Source organism: Sinohyriopsis cumingii, chromosome 13, assembly GCF_028554795.1.
Source record: "Sinohyriopsis cumingii isolate HCF-2022 chromosome 13, ASM2855479v2, whole genome shotgun sequence".
NCBI lineage: Eukaryota > Metazoa > Mollusca > Bivalvia > Unionida > Unionidae > Sinohyriopsis > Sinohyriopsis cumingii.
Genome location: NC_142973.1, coordinates 55,040,385 through 55,061,560, shown reverse-complemented (window position 1 = coordinate 55,061,560; position 21,176 = coordinate 55,040,385). Strand labels below are relative to the sequence as shown.

The following is a 21,176-nucleotide window of genomic DNA, read 5'->3' as shown; positions in this document are numbered from 1 at the left end:
CGTGGCTTATCGCTGTTTGTTTTTCCAATTAGTATCGCGGACAAAATCCAGATGACGCAAGAAACCTAATAGGTTCAGAAAAATAAGAATAATGTTTATTTGAAGAAATAAACAATCAAAAAATGATTCATCAGTAAAAGAAAAATATTTATAAGATTACAGGCCCTACCTTTATCTGAAAGAGTTATATCCCCTGATTATAACAGGACTTAGTCAAGGAACATATCATGATTTTGTCATCGACGAAGTGAAGAAACGTTAAATTACTCTGTCTTACGATAGGACTGTTTCCTATTTTCGTCATGAGTCAAATACTGAAAATATTAGTTGTTTGTAACACCTATTTGCTTTCTTGTACAAATGGAGAAAAAAACCATATAATTTATTTAAAAGAGAATATTGTAAAAGTACAAGCGAGGTTACTCAGTAACCACTCTAGGTATCCTTGACAGTTATTTCCCTTCATAATTTTTTGCTATATGCAATACTGAAATGTTATTTTTTGTTTAAATTGTTTTGAAAACGCCAAATGGTAATATTATCTGCGACATATTTTACAGAACGCATCGAAATGTATAAATATTTTCCAGCTGAATTCATTGCTTGAAATATTATTTTTTTCACCAGTCTCTGTATTGGCGGATTTAATCCCTTTTTGTGCAAATTTACAGCGTTTACCGGTACCACCAAATTTGCTATTATGACTTTGTGTAACAGCTCGTATATTACCCAAGGAATTATCGAGTTTCCTGCTGTTTATTTGATAAATCACAAGTCAATTTTTGATTAATCCGTGAAAACAGGCGTAGGTAAGTTTATGACAAATATATATTGTATTCCACCCAACCCCCGATTGAATAAGAGATAACCAGTATTATTAAAAATACCGACTAGTTTTTTCGTCGACAGATTATGTCATACCATCACGGGATGTTTCATAATTCTTGATGATATGATGTCTTACAAACTCATGTTTCACCATTTTGTATAATAATATTATTTGTCTGAATTATTATTTGGAAATATGTCGAGATAGTCCTCAGCTTTTTTTATGACCTTTTCATTATGGTCGGTGTTATTTTTAAAAATCATAATATCGTTTCAGCTCTCTGTACTTTTTACCACCACATTCCACACACAACTGCGTTTCTACTCTAACTCTAACACCACACTTCAAACACGGTTTTAATACTAAACTTCCTCTTCGTACACGTTGTAAGTGAAGTCCACATAATACATTTACGGAGGCTCTGTTACAGGAAGTTGTAGAACCTATCATCATCCAACTATATTTATTCTTTGTATGATTCATTATATATATATATATATATATATATATATATATATATATATATATATATATATATATATATATATATATATATATATATATATATATATATATATATATATATATATATATATATATATATATATATATATATATATATTTTTTTTTTTTTTCCACAGCAGCGCCGTAAAATGTCCACGTCTGAATGACAATACTTTAACATTCCTGAAAATCGTAGGGGTCCTAAGCGTGAGTCTGTTACCAAGCGTAAAAGGCTTGTAGTTGTTAGGTGCGCATTTTGTCGGGGTCATAGTAGTGAGCCTCAGTCAAATCGGTTAGAAGGGCGTGTTGATCGTCTTTGGTATTGAAAAAAGCGGAAAAATAACAATTGGCCATTTCTGTCATTCCAAACGTTTAAGGCATTCGATTCAAAGGAATGGTCAAGTTACTCATCGAATCTTTAAACTGCACTTATCCCACTTGAATGGAAACGAGTTCGGCTCAGTTCAAAGTCACTTTAGGACGATCGGTACTTTGTTCCGTATAGTATTTCAAAAGAAACTTCCATCGTATCCCGAGAAATTGTGAGCCATCACCGTGGCATGGCGATGACAATCTGGGTAATGTTCGATAGGGTCTAAATTCAATTGGCCGAAATCGGCTAGCGTGTTCGGTCCTTGAAAGTTTTTTTCACGTTCTTCAGGAATCTTGCTGAAGTGAGGACAATTGCTAAAAATGGGCTCTGGATGCACTTCCCGCACGCTCGGTGAGCCACGCAGAAACGTTAGGCATTCAGCCAGTCTCTTGCATGCATTCGAAATCGAAATAGATGAAATTCCATTTCTTCTGGTCATCATCTTCCTTTTCATGTTTGGAATGGTATTTTTGGATGTAGCGTTCGTGTTCAAAGTCCACGATTTGGCGACAAATGTGACATCGTTTCTTTCCTCGACAAAAGTGTAACTTGGTACTATTGGTATGTATGCCTTTTCCACAAGTCGGGCACAATCTCAGGAGTTGGCAAGCACTTTTCTTCTGTGAACCTTGCATCTTCAGATGTTGTTGGTAACAGGTAGGGCTCACAAAAGTGCGCTGACAAGCTGGGCAGTGCACTCGTTCTTGTCCTTCGTCAAGACAGAGTTGAGAGGCAAAACATCCTGAGTATTTCGATGGAGAATTGATGTGTTGCTCTGAATTATTATAGTAATAGTCACATTTCTAACAATAATAACCGTATCCCAAGAATGCAGTGATACTGGTAATGGCATCAAAATGTTCATCGTGATGATAAACGTGAATGTATTTTCCGTCTTTGAAATATTTGCCTCGAAACAACAGAGGTCCTCGTACTTCTTGAGGATGCACCTTAAACGTGTAGCGTGGAGCCAGGACATCTAGAAATGTTTGCATTTTAGGAACGCCACAGGGCGTGTCATTGGATAGACCCGCTTGCTGTAACAGGAGTTCTGCTTCTCTTCGTTGTTTGGCTCTGTCCGATTGTCAGATAGTTTTCGAGGTTCTTTTCCATTGTACCGTGTCGTTCTTGTCGGCATACGTTCGTCCCATCACGATGACTCTGGTTAAACACATCTGGTCTTGAGGATTGTTAATCTAGACGAGGCTACGCTTGATGCTACGATGGTCGTCCACCAATAACACTTTCCTGCATTGTCCGATCTCTTGGGGAAGAGACGCGTGGGTCATGAACAGTGTCGCTTTTCCATCGGTGATGTGAAACTTGTGGTTGGATTGTTGCACGTGTTGAATTTTGTCGAGTGCGTGTGTTTTATTTTCTCCTCCCTCTGTGTGGATAGTATATTTTGGGTTTGCTTTTTTCAATCTTCCCTCTGTGTGGCATGTGTGTGTGTGTGTCTGTGTGTATGTGCGTGCGTTTGCGTACGTATGTATGTATAGTAGATTTGGGTTTGTTTTTTCTTCTTCCCGTGTGTGGATAGTATATTTGGGGTTTGTATCCGTTCGCGACGTTGTGTGGATAGTATATTTGGGTTTGTTTTTTCTTCTTCCTTCTGTGGTGTGTGTGTGTGTGTGTGTGTGTGTGTGTGTGTGTTTGTATGCGTTCGCGTACATTTGTGTGGCTATCATAGTCTGGGTTTGTATGCGTTCGCCTACGTGTGTGTGGATAGTATATATTGTGGATTTTATTCCTCTTCGCTCTATATGGATAGTATATTTTGGGTTTGCTTTTCTTCTTCCCTCTGTGGTGTGTGTGTGTGTGTGTGTGTGTGTTTGCTTACGTTTGTGTGGACGGTACCGTTTGGGGTTTGTATGCGTGCGCGTACGTTTGTGTGGATTTGGGGTTTATTGGTTTTTACTTCCCTCTGTGGTGTGTCTGTGTGTGTCTGTTTGAGAGTATGTGTGCGCGCGTATGTTTGTTTGTGTGTGTATGTATTGGTCTTTGTCTGTATAAAACTCTCTTTATCCCTATTAAATACATTCAGACTACCTATCTACCCATAGTAGCGCGTATTCAGGTCAGCCACGTGCAGCACTGTTGTCATTATTCCTCTAGTATTCAATACAGTGACGTTATTGAAGCTGGAAATTTTGAGACTATAAATATAGACTTGGGTTGTTTCACAGGTTGTACATATAAATAGATACTAGGTATTTTAAACAGGAACGTCATACAAGTTGAGGCTATAAATAGATATTTCCCCAGTGTCCCTAGACAGGCCCATCCATGTTCAAGGTCCCCTTGTCCTTAGACAGTCCCAATCCATTGTCGCTATACATTCCCAATGTTCGATTCCCCTTGTCCCTATACAGTCATAACCTATGTTAAACTTTCCCTTGACGCGCTATATAGTCCACCCATGCTAAATTTCTATGTTAAATTCACATTGTCCCTCCATATATGTTTCCATGGTGTTTTTCCTTACATGTTCTCATTTGCCCAACGGTATCAATCTATGTCTATGTGTTATATGTGTTATATATGTTTAAGTCTATGTCTATATTTCTCCTGTATTTTTCTCTCCCTAGGGTAGCACGTATTCTGGTCAAACTCTTGCTACATTGTCAACAATGTCCAGTACCGTGACGTCATCCACCTGTTCCATTCCTATTGTTCATATACAAAACCCAACCTTTTCCCACTGAGGCTATATCGTCACAGGGTGTGCTTAAGAAAGGTTGAGACTATATCGTCCAGGGGTTTTGTGTGTCTGTAATGTATTTCCATTGAGGCTATATCGTCCCTTTTAACTACTCACATCGTTGCTTTCATGTTAATCTCGTCTCTCTCAAAGATGTTAAATTCTATACACTGTACTTTGGAACCACTATTTATGTTTCTTAAACAATTTACTTACACTGTTGCTTTCATGTTAATCTAATCACTTTCAAAAATGTTAAATTTAATACATTGTAGTTTGGTGCCAATATTTATGTGTCGTAAAGATTGTCAAATTAATTCGTGTCTGAACATTATCTGTGAGTATATATTTGGTACGTACTGCAACAAATAAAGTCCTAAATAAATATTCATCAAGACCTCTGCCAAATGTGAGATCACATCACGGCACAGCAACACACTTAGGTTATTATTGCCAATACATTTGGAGTAAAGTGCTTTGCCAAGGAGACACCTCGGTAGCTGACCTATGCTAGTCCTATAGCAGGATTCTAGCCCACTCCCTTTTGGTCGTGAGTACGGTGCTCTAACTTCCAAGGTACTGCGGCTATGATAGCTAGCTAGCTAGATAGATAGATAGATAGATAGATATTTCCAATTATCTGTTTCGTATGAGGTAATCATAATGCTAAAGCATGTCTGTCTAATTTACCTGTTTACTAATTCTAATAAATTTGTTTAACCTAATTAACCAATATAAAATGTTTGCTTTCTGGCTTGGTTGGTTTTGTTTTGTGTTTGTTTCTTTTTTTCTTTCTTCTGTTTTTCATGTTGTTTTGTTGTTTTTTTTTTGTGGGAAAGAAACCATAACGAGTGACTTTCGTTTCTTGCTTAGGCCGCATCCATATTTCAAGAGAAAGAAAAGGAGACATAATGAGTGACGTGTGCTGTTTATGTTGCACCCAATTATATGCGGTATCTGGACTGCTGGAAATAATGTTCTAGATATTACCCTTGCCTATCGTCACAGCTCATTAGATTAGTACCACGACCATTTTCCTAACGAAAGTAACAATGAGGTTATTAATATCAGCAAGTAACCAGACTACATCTTACACGAACCAACCGAAGAGAGATAACCCCCTGTGAGGAGTATGTTCCCTTGCTATATGAATGTCATTCGCCAGCTTTCGTTTTCTGCTGTTTCAAGAATGGCCTGTCAGAGATTAAGTCCAGAGTCTGCAAGAGATTTATTGAACAACGTGGATAATTTTATGTTTGACTGTGATGGTATGGAAACTTCATATATTTACAACATTGTTATGTAACTTACATTGTTAAGATAAGAACAATTGAACTAACCGGTGTCGTAATAGCTTTCTCTTTATCAACAAATGATCCAATGGCTCTGTTTATGTCCGTATCAACATGACCTTAAGAGATTTGTATCTCTTATTTTCCCCAGAAAGACATGTACTAATATACGTTTACCTGCACCATGTCATTGTGATCCGCTTCTTCAATATAGTCAGGTCCTACGATTTATGACGTCAACACTAACGCAGTATAGCTGTGGGTGTCATCATTTGACTGCCTGAGTAGTCCTACAATATAAGACACAGCACATGTTGTTTTTGTTTTACCCCCAGAACAATAATATCGGGTGATGTGTTTCACGTTGTAGGACTAACTGCCTGAGTAGTCGGCGATGCTTAGAACTAGTAATCAGATTTTTAAGAATATCTCACATACAGTGGATATTGACACTGTCACACATACAGTGGATATTGACACTTTCACACATACAGTCTATATTGACACTGTCACACACATTGGAGCCTAACTGCATTAGATATACTGTACTTATGCTGGTACCTTTTTTCCCTACTGACATGTATTAATGCACGAACAAATGGATGGGTTTTTCGGACTATCCTGAGTACCATTTCAGTAGCGACAGTAGAAGAGGAATGCACAAAACAGTTGAACTAATAGTTAATGTTCTTAAATGAATATGCTGAATCAAAGTATGATCAGACATATTCATTTAGTTATATAAAAAAATGCACTACAGGTTAACCAACTTTGGCATTTTGGTCAGTTATATCTAGATCTGGATGTAGCATTTTATGACCATGCAAATGCCATGTACCAAATGTGTTTATTAATACAAATAATATATTGTTGTAGTCGGTTATTGCCATGTAGTATTGATGAAAAAGTATATGGATATTGTAAACAGCTTTGACCTTTGACCCTGAATTCCTGATCCCACTTGTGTTTCAAGGATACAGATTTGATTAGGTTCCATGTGCTTTTGGTTTGAGTACACTGCATAGAAGACTTTATATTCACGTTAGGAACTTTTAAAGCAATTATAGGTTAATTACCCTAATTTTACATTTGCAGATATCGAAACACTTTAGACATTGTAAGATATACTTGCATTACATAATTCCTCAGCACTGCAATGCCTAATTGCATGGCAAGGGATTATCAAAGACTACTGGAAGTTATGTGGCCAAGAAGGGTCAGTCGTCAGCTGCAGTACCAGTAACAAATTTATATATCCTTCCAGAAATGAAACAGATACATTTTGTTGTAACCATTAGTTGCCATATGTCAGTCTGGTTTTTAGCTTTGTAATAAATATTTCTTAAATGAATCCTCGTTTACACATGTACTTACCAAGATTCTTGTATTTACCATACTACTATGACCTGACAGTCTCTGTCTATCTGTGGTTTTACCCTTCATATTTGTAATTCTTGACACATAAAAATTACATATATAATCAAAACAAAATGGCTGTCTTCCCACAATTCACAAATATAGATAGTTTACTTAGGTCAGTTCTCCAACATTTTATTGCAGATATAGAAATTACTGTGCTATTGCAACATTATATTTTTTTTGGTAGTATAATGAAATTTTAATAAAAATATTTAATTCTTACATTGTGCTGCAACTTCATGACTGAACTGGGGACCCTCAAGATTTTCTTTGGAGACAGGAGTCCTTGACTCTCAGTTTTCAGCATCTAAGGAAATTCCTGATTAAAACACTATCTTGAGGAATTTACCAGTAAAAACATGTTGATGCATTTGGCTCTGGCAGTTATTGAGTATAATTCTAGCTGTGAAGTATTATTTCTTTAATGTTTGGTTATGATTGAATTGTGCGTTTTGACCTCTAATAAAGGGAAGCAACCCCAACATTACATGCTTATAAAATTGTGAATACTGCATGTAAATTTGATTTATACCCGAATTCTCTTGAGAATTTACTGACTTCTTCAGACCTAATATCCTTAAATATTACAGTCCATTAGATGAATATTTGTGTAGAACATGGAGCTTATAATTTTAATGCTTGCATCCTTCTCCCATTTACCAAAATTTGGGTCTCCCTTGTTATCTCCCACCCTTGCCTATGCTGCACTTGATGTTTCTGGACTCCATCCCTTGCAAGTTATAGATTGAGAGAGAGGTGTATAGGTGTATCATTCCAGGATTCCACATGATATGTTTGGATTTTTGGATATTCAGTTATTTGTAGGAAATTAATATAGAATAACACCATTGTAATGAAACTATTTAGAGTTAATTTTTATTTGAAGCAGAAATAACTAAACAACACTGAACAACAGAATTATATATATATATATATATATATATATATATATATATATATATATATATATATATATATATATATACATACTTAGTATGTAATAAAGAATTACATGTATTATTATTATGTATAATGTATTTTTAGACATTTTTTGGAAGGACTGCAGTAACATTTGAACAGAGCTGATGTTTGCTTTTCCTGACGAAATTTTGCACTTTAAGCTAAAACTACCAAGTGTTTTCATCTTTGCAGGAGTTCTGTGGAGTGGCCCCAAGCTAATCCCTGGAAGCTTGGAGACAATTGTCAAGCTTAAGAAAATGGTATGCCCTCTTGTAATTGTTCTTGTTGTCTAGTTGTAAATAATTATGTCATTGCATGTAATGTCAATGTCACTTCTTAGACATTGTATGTGTGCAATCTGTCATATAATGTCTGTGTGACTGTGTCTGTGTGATTTGGATTTTTAACGTAGCTTTAACAATTTTTCAGTCATATCGCTACAATGTCTGCAGTGTGGCAGTTTATAATGATGTCTAGCACTGGAACATCATGCTGTCTCCAGTGCGGGAGGTGGTGTGTTCGATCCCAGGCCGAGTCATACCAAAGACTTACAAAAATGGTACTAACAGCCGCCTCGCTTGGTGCTCAGCATTAAGAGGTTAGTGTTAGGACTGGTCGGCATGGTGTCAGGATAATGTGACTGGGTGGGACATCATGCTACATGTCTGCAGCATGATGCCCTAGTGCTAGACATCACTATAAACTGCCACACTGTAGACATCATAGTGATATGACTGAAAAATTGTTAAAGCTATGTTAAAAATCCAAATCACACACACACACACACACACACATACAGCTGTAGGTTTAGTATTTTAAAGTTTTGCTTTATGGATTCGGAAGTCACTTTTTTTCTTTTAGCATGAAATCTACAAATTATCTTAAATACCATAATTTGTCATGCCCCCACCCACCTCTGCTGAAATGTTCAACATATAATTCATTGATCATTGTTCATAACCATATAAACAAAAAATGAATGATAAAAGATTGTAACATTGTCTAGCAGTTTCTTTGTTATGTTGGGCAACCAGTCTGATAGCTAATGTATTGGGACTGGATAATAATACCAAAAATAAAGAACTTGACTTTTAATCTTTCTTCATTTTAATCATGTTAATATATTTATCATATGTGATGCAGTATGTATTGACATATTTCTGTACTAGTTAATATATTGATATAGTGTATTGTCATAGTAACTAACCTGATGCAAATACACATTTTTGAATCATTACACCTCTAGTGGCAGTGCAATGTAACAACCCCATTTATGTTTCTGCTGTTAAGCCACATCACAAAAAAGCATGCATGAATAGGTTTCCTTTATTGAGAATTTATGACAGGCAAGGTCTTCAGGGTTAGGGTTTAAGGGCAAGGTCTTTAGGGTTATGGTTGCCAAGGTCTTTCAAGTTCACTTGTGTTAAGATACAAATTGGAATTCTTAGCTATCATACATCAGTCAGCATTTGCTATTCAGAAGCTCCTTTCAAAAACCACTAGAACAATTTTAACCAAATAACAACCACTAGAGCAGTTTTAACCAGATAACAACCACACAACCACAAGAACAGTTTTAACCAAAAACAACCACTAGACCCATTTTAACCAAATTTGTCATAGAGTATTCTGGCATAAAGGGCTGCCAGATTTGTACAAATCATGTTGACCCACCATCCAATATAGTTACCATTGCCAAAAATTCATTGAAATGGCTTTATCTAAAAATAAAAACGTGAATATGACCAGCCTGGACAGAAAGTGTCACACTCTAAAGGTCTTTGAGTTTTGACTAATGATGATGATGTGCCATCAGATGAGAATGGAGATAAAGTAAAAGATAGGAACCTTGAAACAGTTGTTTTCGTAATATACATGCACTTATATATTGGAAGAAATATGTAGAGGAAGCATCATTTTAACCAAGACTTCTTCGCCAACTGCTCTGAGATGTCTGTTAGCCACTTGGACCTCTTGTTAAGTTTTAATATTATATTTTTAAGTTAATTTTATTCTAGTGTGCAAAATTACCAATGTTATGCCTTTTTTGGAGTTGACAGTATGTAAAAAATTTGGTTATTGAATTTGTACTGCGAAAAAATATTTATGTGGACTCATTGGTTTGGCAGGCTGAAGAGCTGCTATTATAACAATCTATCCACATTAATATTTTTCAGTACAAAGTTCAATAACTCATAAAAAAAATGATATCTTAGCTTTGTCAACTTATTCAAAATTTACATGCTTGAAAATCTATTATAACCACAAGATGTATGGTCATTAAAGGGAGACAGTGCAAATGACATTTATTTACACAGTTTTGATGTCAGGGATGCAGAGGGAAATAATTCCCTCTATGCTAGATAATGTGCCCAACAAATTGTTATTTAATAATGGTTAAATCTCTTAAGAGGAGTCTGAAGACTGAAAGGTAATTTGCTTGTATTAATTCTTGTAAATGTATCAACTTTAACTGATGTTTCGTGTATTCTTGGCAGGGAAAGAAAATTTTTTATGTGACGAATAACAGTTCCAGTAGCAGACGAATGTATGTAGAGAAATGTAACAAGTTGGGGTTTCCAGCTACTGAGGTAGGTCCCCCTGCTCATTGTATGATTGGACAGGAAAGACACACCATGTGATGTAGTCTGCAATTTACAGTAATGATGTTTGAGAAGTGCTATTATGAAAGATAAATGGAGTGTTCTTATTTGTTATGGTGGTGTTTTTTCCATGTAGAAACAAACAACGAAAAGTGAAATTCTAAGTAAGACTTTCTGTATTTAACAACTTTGTACTTTTTTCTAAGTTTGACTTTATCAATAACGGGCTGTCAGAGAAATGAATGAATGTCTTTGTCACACATTAAAATGGGAAGTGGCACACCTGTGCATGGCCTCAGATTTTCATTTAGCATGTCTTACGCTACTGTAGTCTCTGACTTAGTGTGCAGTTAATTTAGATTTGGTTGAATCAATTTAACTTAGTAGTGGAAATTTGCAGGAAAATTTATTTCCTGACTTACTCAGGTAAATGCAAATACAGGTGTCTGAACATTTACTTGTTGAACCTGTACACCTTGCTGATATCAAACAACCCATCAGGGGGAACACAATTTTCCAAGATGCAGTGAACAGGATCGCTCGGGCAAGAAAGTCTGCCATTTTAAAAGCATTTGAAGGGAAATGTGAGTAGGAGCACATCACTATATTTAAGTTCTGGATACCATAGATTGCGAACTTTCTACTTGGGCTCTGTGAAGAGAAGTTAGCCCCTATGACTATAAAAGGCTACCATTCCATGATTACAGATACACTGTATGAATCATCAGAAAAGGGAGGCTGTAGGTCAAAGCAAAGACCACTCAGGTCTTTTGGAGAACTTTGATTTATCTTCATCAAAAAGCTTTGGCCTTGTGTCCATGACATAATCTGGCATTGATTCAAACATGGCTGAATAAAGTACATTTCAAACCTAGGCCCAGAACCTCCTTGACTCACCTATCATACAAAATCTACTTCCTAGTCTGACAGGCATAACCAGGGAAATACTTACCTTGTCTGTCAATTTGAACTATCAGCAGTTCCATCAATAATTTTTTATTTTGCTGGTTTTGGCTTGCATTGCTAAGAACAGGCTCTTATTCTCTTCCTTGTTCTGAAGGAAAGGATGATTATCTCAAAGCAAGCTCAATCATTCTAGTTACATGTGGTTCAAGTAGATATATAGTCTGTGTATTTCATTGTCATTTGTAGGGATGAATATTCAAGTAGATATATAGTATGTGTATTTCATCTACATGTGTAAAGATGAATCTTCATGTGTAGGGATGAATATTCAAATAGATATATAGTATGTGTATTTCATCTTCATGTGTAGGGATGAATATTCAAGTAGATATATAGTATGTGTATTTCATCTACATGTGTAGGGATGAATATTCAAGTAGATATATAGTATGTATATTTCATCTTCATGTGTAGGGATGAATATTCAAGTAGATATATAGTATGTGTATTTCATCTTCATGTGTAGGGATGAATATTCAAGTAGATATATAGTATGTGTATTTCATCTTCATGTGTAGGGATGAATATTCAAGTAGATATATAGTATGTGTATTTCATCTTCATGTGTAGGGATGAATATTCAAGTAGATATATAGTATGTGTATTTCATCTTCATGTGTAGGGATGAATATTCAAGTAGATATATAGTATGTGTATTTCATCTTCATGTGTAGGGATGAATCTTCAAGTAGATATATAGCATGTGTATTTCATCTTCATGTGTAGGGATGAATCTTCAAGTAGATATATAGTATGTATATTTCATCTACATGTGTAGGGATGAATCTTCATGTGTAGGGATGAATATTCAAGTAGATATATAGTCTGTATTTCATCTTCATTTGTAGGGATGAATATTCAAGTAGATATATAGTATGTGTATTTCATCTTCATGTGTAGGGATGAATATTCAAGTAGATATATAGTATGTGTATTTCATCTTCATGTGTAGGGATGAATATTCAAGTAGATATATAGTATGTGTATTTCATCTTTATGTGTAGGGATGAATCTTCATGTGTAGGGATGAATATTCAAGTAGATATATAGTCTGTATTTCATCTTCATTTGTAGGGATGAATATTCAAGTAGATATATAGTATGTGTATTTCATCTTCATGTGTAGGGATGAATATTCAAGTAGATATATAGTATGTGTATTTCATCTTCATGTGTAGGGATGAATATTCAAGTAGATATATAGTATGTGTATTTCATCTTCATATGGAGGGATAAATATTCAAGTAGATATATAGTATGTGTATTTCATCTTCATGTGTAGGGATGAATATTCAAGTAGATATATAGTATGTGTATTTCATCATCATTTGTAGAGGTGAATATTCAAGTTGATGTACAGTCTGCGTATTTCATCATCATTTGTAGAGATGAATATTCAAGTAGATATATAGTATGTGTATTTCATCATCATTTGTAGAGGTGAATATTCAAGCTGATGTACAGTCTGTGTATTTCATCATCATTTGTAGAGATGAATATTCAAGTAGCTGTACAGTCTGCATATTTCATCATCATTTGTAGAGATGAATATTCAAGTTGATGTGCAGTCTGCGTATTTCATCATCATTTGTAGAGATGAATATTCAAGTAGATGTATAGTTTGTGTATTTCATCTTCATTTGTAGAGATGAATATTCAAGTTGATGTGCAGTCTGCGTATTTCATCATCATTTGTAGAGATGAATATTCAAGTAGCTGTACAGTCTGCATATTTCATCATCATTTGTAGAGATGAATATTCAAGTTGATGTGCAGTCTGCGTATTTCATCATCATTTGTAGAGATGAATATTCAAGTAGATGTATAGTTTGTGTATTTCATCTTCATTTGTAGAGATGAATATTCAAGTTGATGTGCAGTCTGCGTATTTCATCTTCATTTGTAGAGATGAATATTCAAGTAGCTGTACAGTCTGCGTATTTCATCATCATTTGTAGAGATGAATATTCAAGTTGATGTACAGTCTGCGTATTTGATCATCATTTGTTGAGATGAATATTCAAGTTGATGTGTATTTCATCCTGATTTATAGTGATGGGTATTCAGAGTATTCAGGTAATTCTGAGTAGTTTTGTTTCCTGATCTCTGCAAAATATCTCCACATATTACTCAGACACAGTTGTAAACAGAAATGAAGTTGGATGTCCATTTGTCTTTTTTTATATCAATCAGTAAAAATTTGTAGATTCAAGTTTCATAATAAGTGTATATCATGGTACTGTCGATATTTCACAGAAAACACTCGGTGTGTATATCGGTAGAATCAGTAGGTACCAACTCATTGAACTAAATGGATGAGAAAAGGATAGCACATTGTTTTTCATGAAGGACAAGTGAAAACTAAATATAGGTAACCAAGTAAATACTAAGAACATAAATTGTACTGTTTCCCATTCATCAGTCATGTGCTAGGTTTTGTATACAAAGTTTATAGATTTGAATTCAGTTAAGTAGTTGATGAGATGGAGAGGCCTACAAATGGGGCCCCATGAGGGGGCTGAATATTGCTAATTTACAAGTGTCTTTTGGGAACTTAATAAATGAAAATGCTTCATTTCGCTGGAACATACCTTGTTTCTTTGAGCCATATTAAATAGCACTATTTTTACAAGCCTGATAGGTACCTCACTTATAATACAGGAGTGGCCTGATCTCTGTTTAATGTGACCTTGGGTGTCCAGCTGTACAGTTGTTTGTGCTTGCCATCTTTGGTGTAAAATCGTTTATTTTAATTAATTTTTGATCATCACATGGCTTGTAGCATTATTTTCATCTTCCAGAGATGCACATATTAATTAAACACCATTCATCTAAAAATTCCAGCTCATAGCCTTTTCTCTTTTGTCTCTCTTTGATAGTATTAAAGCTGCATGCATGTTTAAATGTTATACCAAGGTTTTATGTGATTATTACTGTACATCCAGTACACATTCTTAAATACAATTTTTTTTCTTCATTTTCCTTGAATAAGATAATGTTTGAGCTTGTATAAAATGATTATTTTTTCTCCATTTGCATTTAGGATGACATTGTTTGCACATCCTACACTGCGGCACTGTACCTCAAGAGCATCAACTTCAAAGGAAAGATCTATCTGGTGGGCAACCCAGCAATAGCTGAAGAGCTGGACAAGTTTGGTTTTCAGTACATAGGACTTGGGGTAAGAGTTGGACAAGTTTGGGTTTCAGTACATAGGACTTGGGGTAAAAGCTAGACAAGTTTGGGTTTCAGTACATAGGACTTGGGGTTAGAGCTGGACAAGTTTGGGTTTCAGTACATAGGACTTGGGGTTATAGTTGGACAAGTTTGGTTTTCAGTACATAGGACTTGGGGTTAGAGCTGGATAAGTTTGGGTTTCACTACATAGGACTTGGGGTTAGAGCTGGACAAGTTTGGGTTTCAGTACATAGGACTTGGGGTAAAAGCTGGACAAGTTTGGTTTTCAGTACATAGGACTTGGGGTTAGAGCTAGACAAGTTTGGTTTTCAGTACATAGGACTTGGGGTTAGAGCTGGACAAGTTTGGGTTTCAGTCCATAGGACTTGGGGTAAAAGCAGGACAAGTTTGGTTTTCAGTACATATGACTTGGGGTTAGAGCTGGACAAGTTTGGTTTTCAGTACATAGGACTTGGGGTAAAAGCTAGACAAGTTTGGGTTTCAGTACATAGGACTTTGGGGTTAGAGTTGGACAAGTTTGGGTTTCAGTACATAGGACTTGGGGTTAGAGCTGGACAAGTTTGGGTTTCACTACATAGGACTTGGGGTTAGAGCTGGACAAGTTTGGGTTTCACTACATAGGACTTGGGGTTAGAGCTGGACAAGTTTGGGTTTCAGTACATAGGACTTTGGGGTTAGAGTTGGACAAGTTTGGGTTTCAGTACATAGGACTTGGGGTTAGAGCTGGACAAGTTTGGGTTTCACTACATAGGACTTGGGGTTAGAGCTGGACAAGTTTGGGTTTCAGTACATAGGACTTTGGGGTTAGAGTTGGACAAGTTTGGGTTTCAGTACATAGGACTTGGGGTTAGAGTTGGACAAGTTTGGTTTTCAGTACATAGGACTTGGGGTTAGAGCTGGACAAGTTTGGTTTTCAGTACATAGGACTTGGGGTAAAAGCTAGGCAAGTTTGGGTTTCAGTACATAGGACTTGGGGTAAAAGCTAGACAAGTTTGGTTTTCAGTACATAGGACATGGGGTAAGCTATTGGCAGTTTACTTGTACACTAGCATTCATAAGAAGCAGTACAGCTTTTGCGTGACCAAAAGCAAGTATGCCCATTGTAAAAAAATTAAATACATTGTTAGTTAGTGGTGGTAACTGCTTAAAATTTAAAGATGGATGATTGATTCATCATAACCAACCAAACATCAGTTTTTTTATCAAGTAGATATGTTTTCTGTGTATTTGAAATGTTTTCTGTTTATTTGAAATGTTTTCTGTTTATTTGAAATGTTTTCTATTTATTTTTTTCATGGACAATGTTAATTTTCCCATTCTTGGTACCCATTCTTGGTAACAGTTAAGTTACTTGTATCCCGTAAAGTTTGTTGGCACATTTGTCATCGTCCTTGATGTTGGCATTTAGGCACTAATGATGGAAGCTATTTTAATTGCAATCTGTTGATAACACATTTTACTTTTACTTGAAGATGTCGTCTAAATAAGAGAAGGAAAATTTGAATTGTTCATATTCAGTCATGGAAAATCATAATCATACACTTCGCCATATCACTGTCTGACCAGTCTCCAATTATTATGTTTAATTTTCAAAAGATTATCATGAAGAACACAAATCAAAATCCATTGTTTTAGGGTATCTGTTTGAATATTATTCAGATAAGCAGAGAGAGTAGCATGATTGCTAATTTTTAACCCACAGGTAGCATGAAGTCAGGATTCATAATTAATTGCCAAGAAATCTAAAATCATTTATTTTGACATGTTAATTTCATGATCTATATGCACCAGATGAAAATGGCATCATTTTAATAAGATCAACATCATAGAGATCAAGTGTTTAAAATTTATTAAAGAGATTTTTGTTTTTAAAGCATTGTTCAGAAACTGATTATAACTTGTACTTTCAATCAGTGAACTAATATTTTGTCCAAAACTCACATTTTTACTGATTTATTAGTCATAAACATGGAATACAAAATATGTTTGACTCTTTACCCATTTTCATACCTAGATAATAATAATAATACTTTCTTGGCAACAAAATGTAATACATATTTCAGTACATCAGTGCATTTTGTGCAGTTTGCAGTTGGACATGACTTATAAGCGAGTACATACGGTATATGATGTTCATACATGACCTTAACTTGCTATGCTTTTTATCCCAGCCAGACCGAGTATCTGACGGAGCTTCCAACTATTTCAATCCAGCCCTCTTGGATACACAATTGGATCCAGAGGTATATCAATTTCCCTTATTTCTATATGTGTATGGCTGTGTTTTCCAAATACATAACACCAGTAGAGTATATCATGGTCTTTCATCACATGTCTGCTTTTTCTCATCACATGACCTTCTGCTGTTGAGCATTGTTGTGCTATAATCAAAATAAAGATTAATTACAACAGATATACTCACTAAAGCAATCAGCAGCTAAAGTTAAGTGTCCTGCAGACAAGATGTTTCATTCTTTTGGATCTGGTTACATGTGCAGATGTGTAGCCCAATATCAAGCCCAATAAGTTGTTGTAATAATTTATTTAAAATTCATATTCTTATTATTATTATTCATGAAGGCTAGGTCAGTTCTTAATCAGAGTTGAACTGAGATGATTCCATTTTTGTATCTCGATCTTATGGATAAGAGTGGAATTTGTTTTTACCTGGACATTCACATTTGTATCATTGCACAGGGTATTGTCAATACACAATTGGGATGCTGCGTCATTGACATTACATTTGTATCATTGCACATGGAATCATCAGTACACAATTTGCATTCTGTGTAATTGCCATTACCTTTGTATCATTGCACAGGGTATCATCGGTACACAATTTGCATTCTGTGTAATTGCCATTACCTTTGTACCATTGCACAGGGTATCATCATTACACAATTTGGATGCTGTGTAATTGCCCTTACATTTGTATCATTGCACAGGGTATCATCAGTACACAGTTTGGATGCTGTGTAATTGTCCTTACATTTGTATCATTGCACAGGGTATCATCATTCCACAATTTGGATGCTGTGTAATTGCTATTACCTTTGTATCATTGCACACGGTATCATCACTACACAATTTAATTTAGCATTCTGTGTAATTGCCATCCCACTAATTCTGTGTAATTGCCATCCCAGTCATTTCTTTCAGTGAATGTTTTGAAAGTTCATATTTTGCATTTTAATGGAGTTAAGTCTAATTTACTTTAGTTTTAAATTATATGTCTCCTGGGGAGAGATTTTTAAGTATTTTTTGTTATTTAAATCTCTTTTTCTGTAATAATACATGTACATATAGATGGTCACCTTGACCATTAATTAATTCATTAATTACATAATATGACAAGGCTGGTAATATATTTCAGCATTAAATTGGAGAGCAATAAATGGTGATATTAAAAGAGGTGATTCTTAGTGTAATTAATGTAAGTTTAATCTAAGTTTGTAATTGTAAACCATGCTTTTTATGCTTTGTTTTAAGGTAAGGAAACTTTCAGTAAGGGTTTTGCTGCTGGCAAGTTACATCAATATTCACAATTGACTTTAGCCTTCATTTTTCATTCATTCTAAATCTCTTGTATGTTATGTATACTGTCCTCACTGTGCACCCTGTTGCAAGTACATTTTAGTTATGCATGCTAATATTTTCAGCTGATCTAACTGAGCCTCCAGATGTTTTAAATGTCCACAACACATTCTATCAGGGGATGAATAGTGTTACCCATGTCTTTCCATATGTATGTCTAGTTTGTACTGTATTTACTCACTTATAAATCATGTCTAGCTACAAACTACACTGACCCAGATCTGCCATCACATAATGAATGTGCTAGCAGATCTGGGTCTGTGTAGTTTGTTAGGAGTAATCAGTAGAACAATCAACATAGACTCTGATCTGTAGGCACATTATACTATGGCTGATCAGGATCTTTGTTGTTTGCAGTTTGACATGACTTATAAGTGAGTATATATGGTAACTGCACATTCAGATGAATTGTAGTATGTAGCCTTTGAATGACTTGCATGTTGGCATGGTAACTAGAAAACCTTGATGAAACTGCTAACTTTGACCGGGACAATTCATTTCCATTTTGTCCCCGTTATTTAAGTTAATCAGTGCTATAATCATGATTTTTGTTATTAACATTAGGAATTACTCTGTGCTTCCTTCAAATGCAGCTGTACCCGAACAACTAAACACTTCATTCAGTCTATAGGACTCACGGTATTAATTCAGTTCCCATAGTAAACCTATGCAAACACCATGATTCAAAAATTCAATCACTTGATATTTTTGAGTGCTCATCAAACCTATATTTATCAGTATAGATGAAACCTGGATGTCAGCTTCTGTAGAGGAAAGGATATGAAACATGTGCTTTCAATTCTGCACCAAAGAGTCAGGTGCTAATTTTAGTAATGAGTGTTCCAAACTCAAGACTGTTAAAGGACTAATATTTCATCAATAAAACAATGTCTCTATTTTGTTTCACTTACAACTAGGATAAGCTCTCAGAAGATTCTTTTTCCTACAACATAACTTACATTATTTAACCAATCCTGGTCAGCCAAACCCATATATACTCTATTTTACGTTCACCCATTTCCAGGCTGGTTCCCATTTTTCCATCCCATTAGTACCTTGTGTCCTATAGCATATAGATGAAGGGAAGTAACTCCTATGTATAAGCTCCTTTTTTTATCACTAGTGGTCCATGTGTATCCCAGATGTAACCCATTTAAATTTTCACCTTAAAAAAAATCTGTTGCAATTTGTATTTAACTTCTACCATGGATTATATATTTTCATTTTTATAGTAAGTCAAAACATTAATATACCTGGTGCATCCAACATTTGTTTTTCCTTCCAGTGAATTTATTTGTATTTATGCATTTTTTTACTGGTCGTTGCTGTCCATTTAATATTGTTCAGTAAAATTCATCTTTTCATCAGTGTGTTTAACTGCGCTGTTAAAATTTTTGTTATTTTGCACTTAGATCATCTTGGTAATGCAAGTTCACCTATCTAAAGAACATGTATTTTTCTTTTATGAACTTGTTTGTTGTTTCTTCCTACTTTCATTACAGAGATGTCAATCAAGTACAAGAAGTGCAGATTCTTTAAAGTCATGGAGGACAACTATGAGATATGTCTGGTCTGCACAAAATGCTGTTCCTCACCTATGCTGCCTATGAGCAGAAAACGTTTGGTCCAATGTCCTCAGGAAGTTAATTCAAATCCTGGGCCTGCTGAGTGGCAGTGGTGGTTCTGTTACAACTTGGCTATCTTCATTGGGAAAATTCAGGGTGAACTACCTCTTCCAAGAAGGGAGGTACAAAATCACCAGACCTTTGCATTATGGTATGGGAGTACCTTTGTTACTGTGCCGAATATAAAATAAACATAGTGGCCCAACACATCCTGGACATGCTGAATATCATGGCATACTGATTATGAAGGAGGGGCTGGCTGCTTCTTACAGAGAGGCCTCTCCATCTATCTTCCACTGAGTCAGCAACTTATGGGGATGCTATATCCATTTGAGGTAGTCCCATGCTGCCAAGGTCACCAGTATTACAGACACATTCTCAGTATGTCTAGAGAAACTCCTTCTTCACACCTGGCTCTTTTAGGAATGCATTTGAAGTGAAATAGCGAGTTTCTAACGACTAATGTCATATTAATGACATCACACTACTCTAAGCCACCATTCTCCATCTGGCTTCTTTCTTTTCCTCTTTGAAGACCCGAAGCTAATCCCTAACACAATCAAGGGATACCATTCCATGATCTCAAACACATTCAGCCATCATGGAAGAGACAATATTAGATGCAGCAATTTCCTTTTGACTTGTCCAATTTGTAACATCCAGGCCATGCTTAATCACCTTGTTCCCAAAGTGGAACCTCACCTGGGTCTTCGAGTGGTCTAAAGCACTCACCGTTATGGATCACTGCCATCTCACCTCTGTCTGCGTCGGTTCGAGTCTCGGATTCGGCTAATGTGGTTATGTGAGAAAGCTTGCCAGTAGCTTCTCGTGGGTCGGTGTTTTTTTCCAGGGTGTTTCGGGGTTCTTCCTCCACCATTAATACTAGCCTATCTTGTGCTGAAAAATGGCGTTAAACCCTACAACAACAACAACCTGGGTCTTAGTGTCAAAGTTTGAGCCCCAGTCTTCCACCTCGCTGAAGCAATTGTCAGAGAAAACTTGTTAACTAAGAGCACTGGCTTAGCTTGCAAGATGAGTGAAGCAGCATGCACTGTTTGTGGATCCGAATTACATTCAGTTCCATTCTGACAGCTTACTTATAGTAATGATGC

At 35.7% G+C, this 21,176-nt stretch overlaps 1 protein-coding gene across 4 annotated transcripts in view; it reads left to right on the top strand.

Annotated features, from left to right (window-relative positions):
• The first annotated feature begins 5,512 nt into the window (after positions 1-5,512).
• The window catches only part of LOC149785598 (phosphoglycolate phosphatase-like), a 36,559-nt gene continuing 20,895 nt past the window's right edge, over positions 5,513-21,176 (top strand). For 2 of the 4 annotated variants that reach the window (XM_089979404.1, XM_089979403.1), the window contains exons 1-5: positions 5,521-5,675; positions 8,271-8,338; positions 10,577-10,669; positions 14,691-14,828; positions 17,017-17,088. In XM_089979404.1, the coding sequence (XP_089835530.1) occupies positions 5,540-5,675; positions 8,271-8,338; positions 10,577-10,669; positions 14,691-14,828; positions 17,017-17,088 (507 nt within the window). In that variant the 5' untranslated portion in view covers positions 5,521-5,539. Of the gene's footprint in view, positions 5,676-6,034; positions 6,107-8,270; positions 8,339-10,576; positions 10,670-14,690; positions 14,829-17,016; positions 17,089-21,176 lie in introns of those variants that run through there. The other 2 variants (XM_089979406.1, XM_089979405.1) reach the window with 2 other exon arrangements.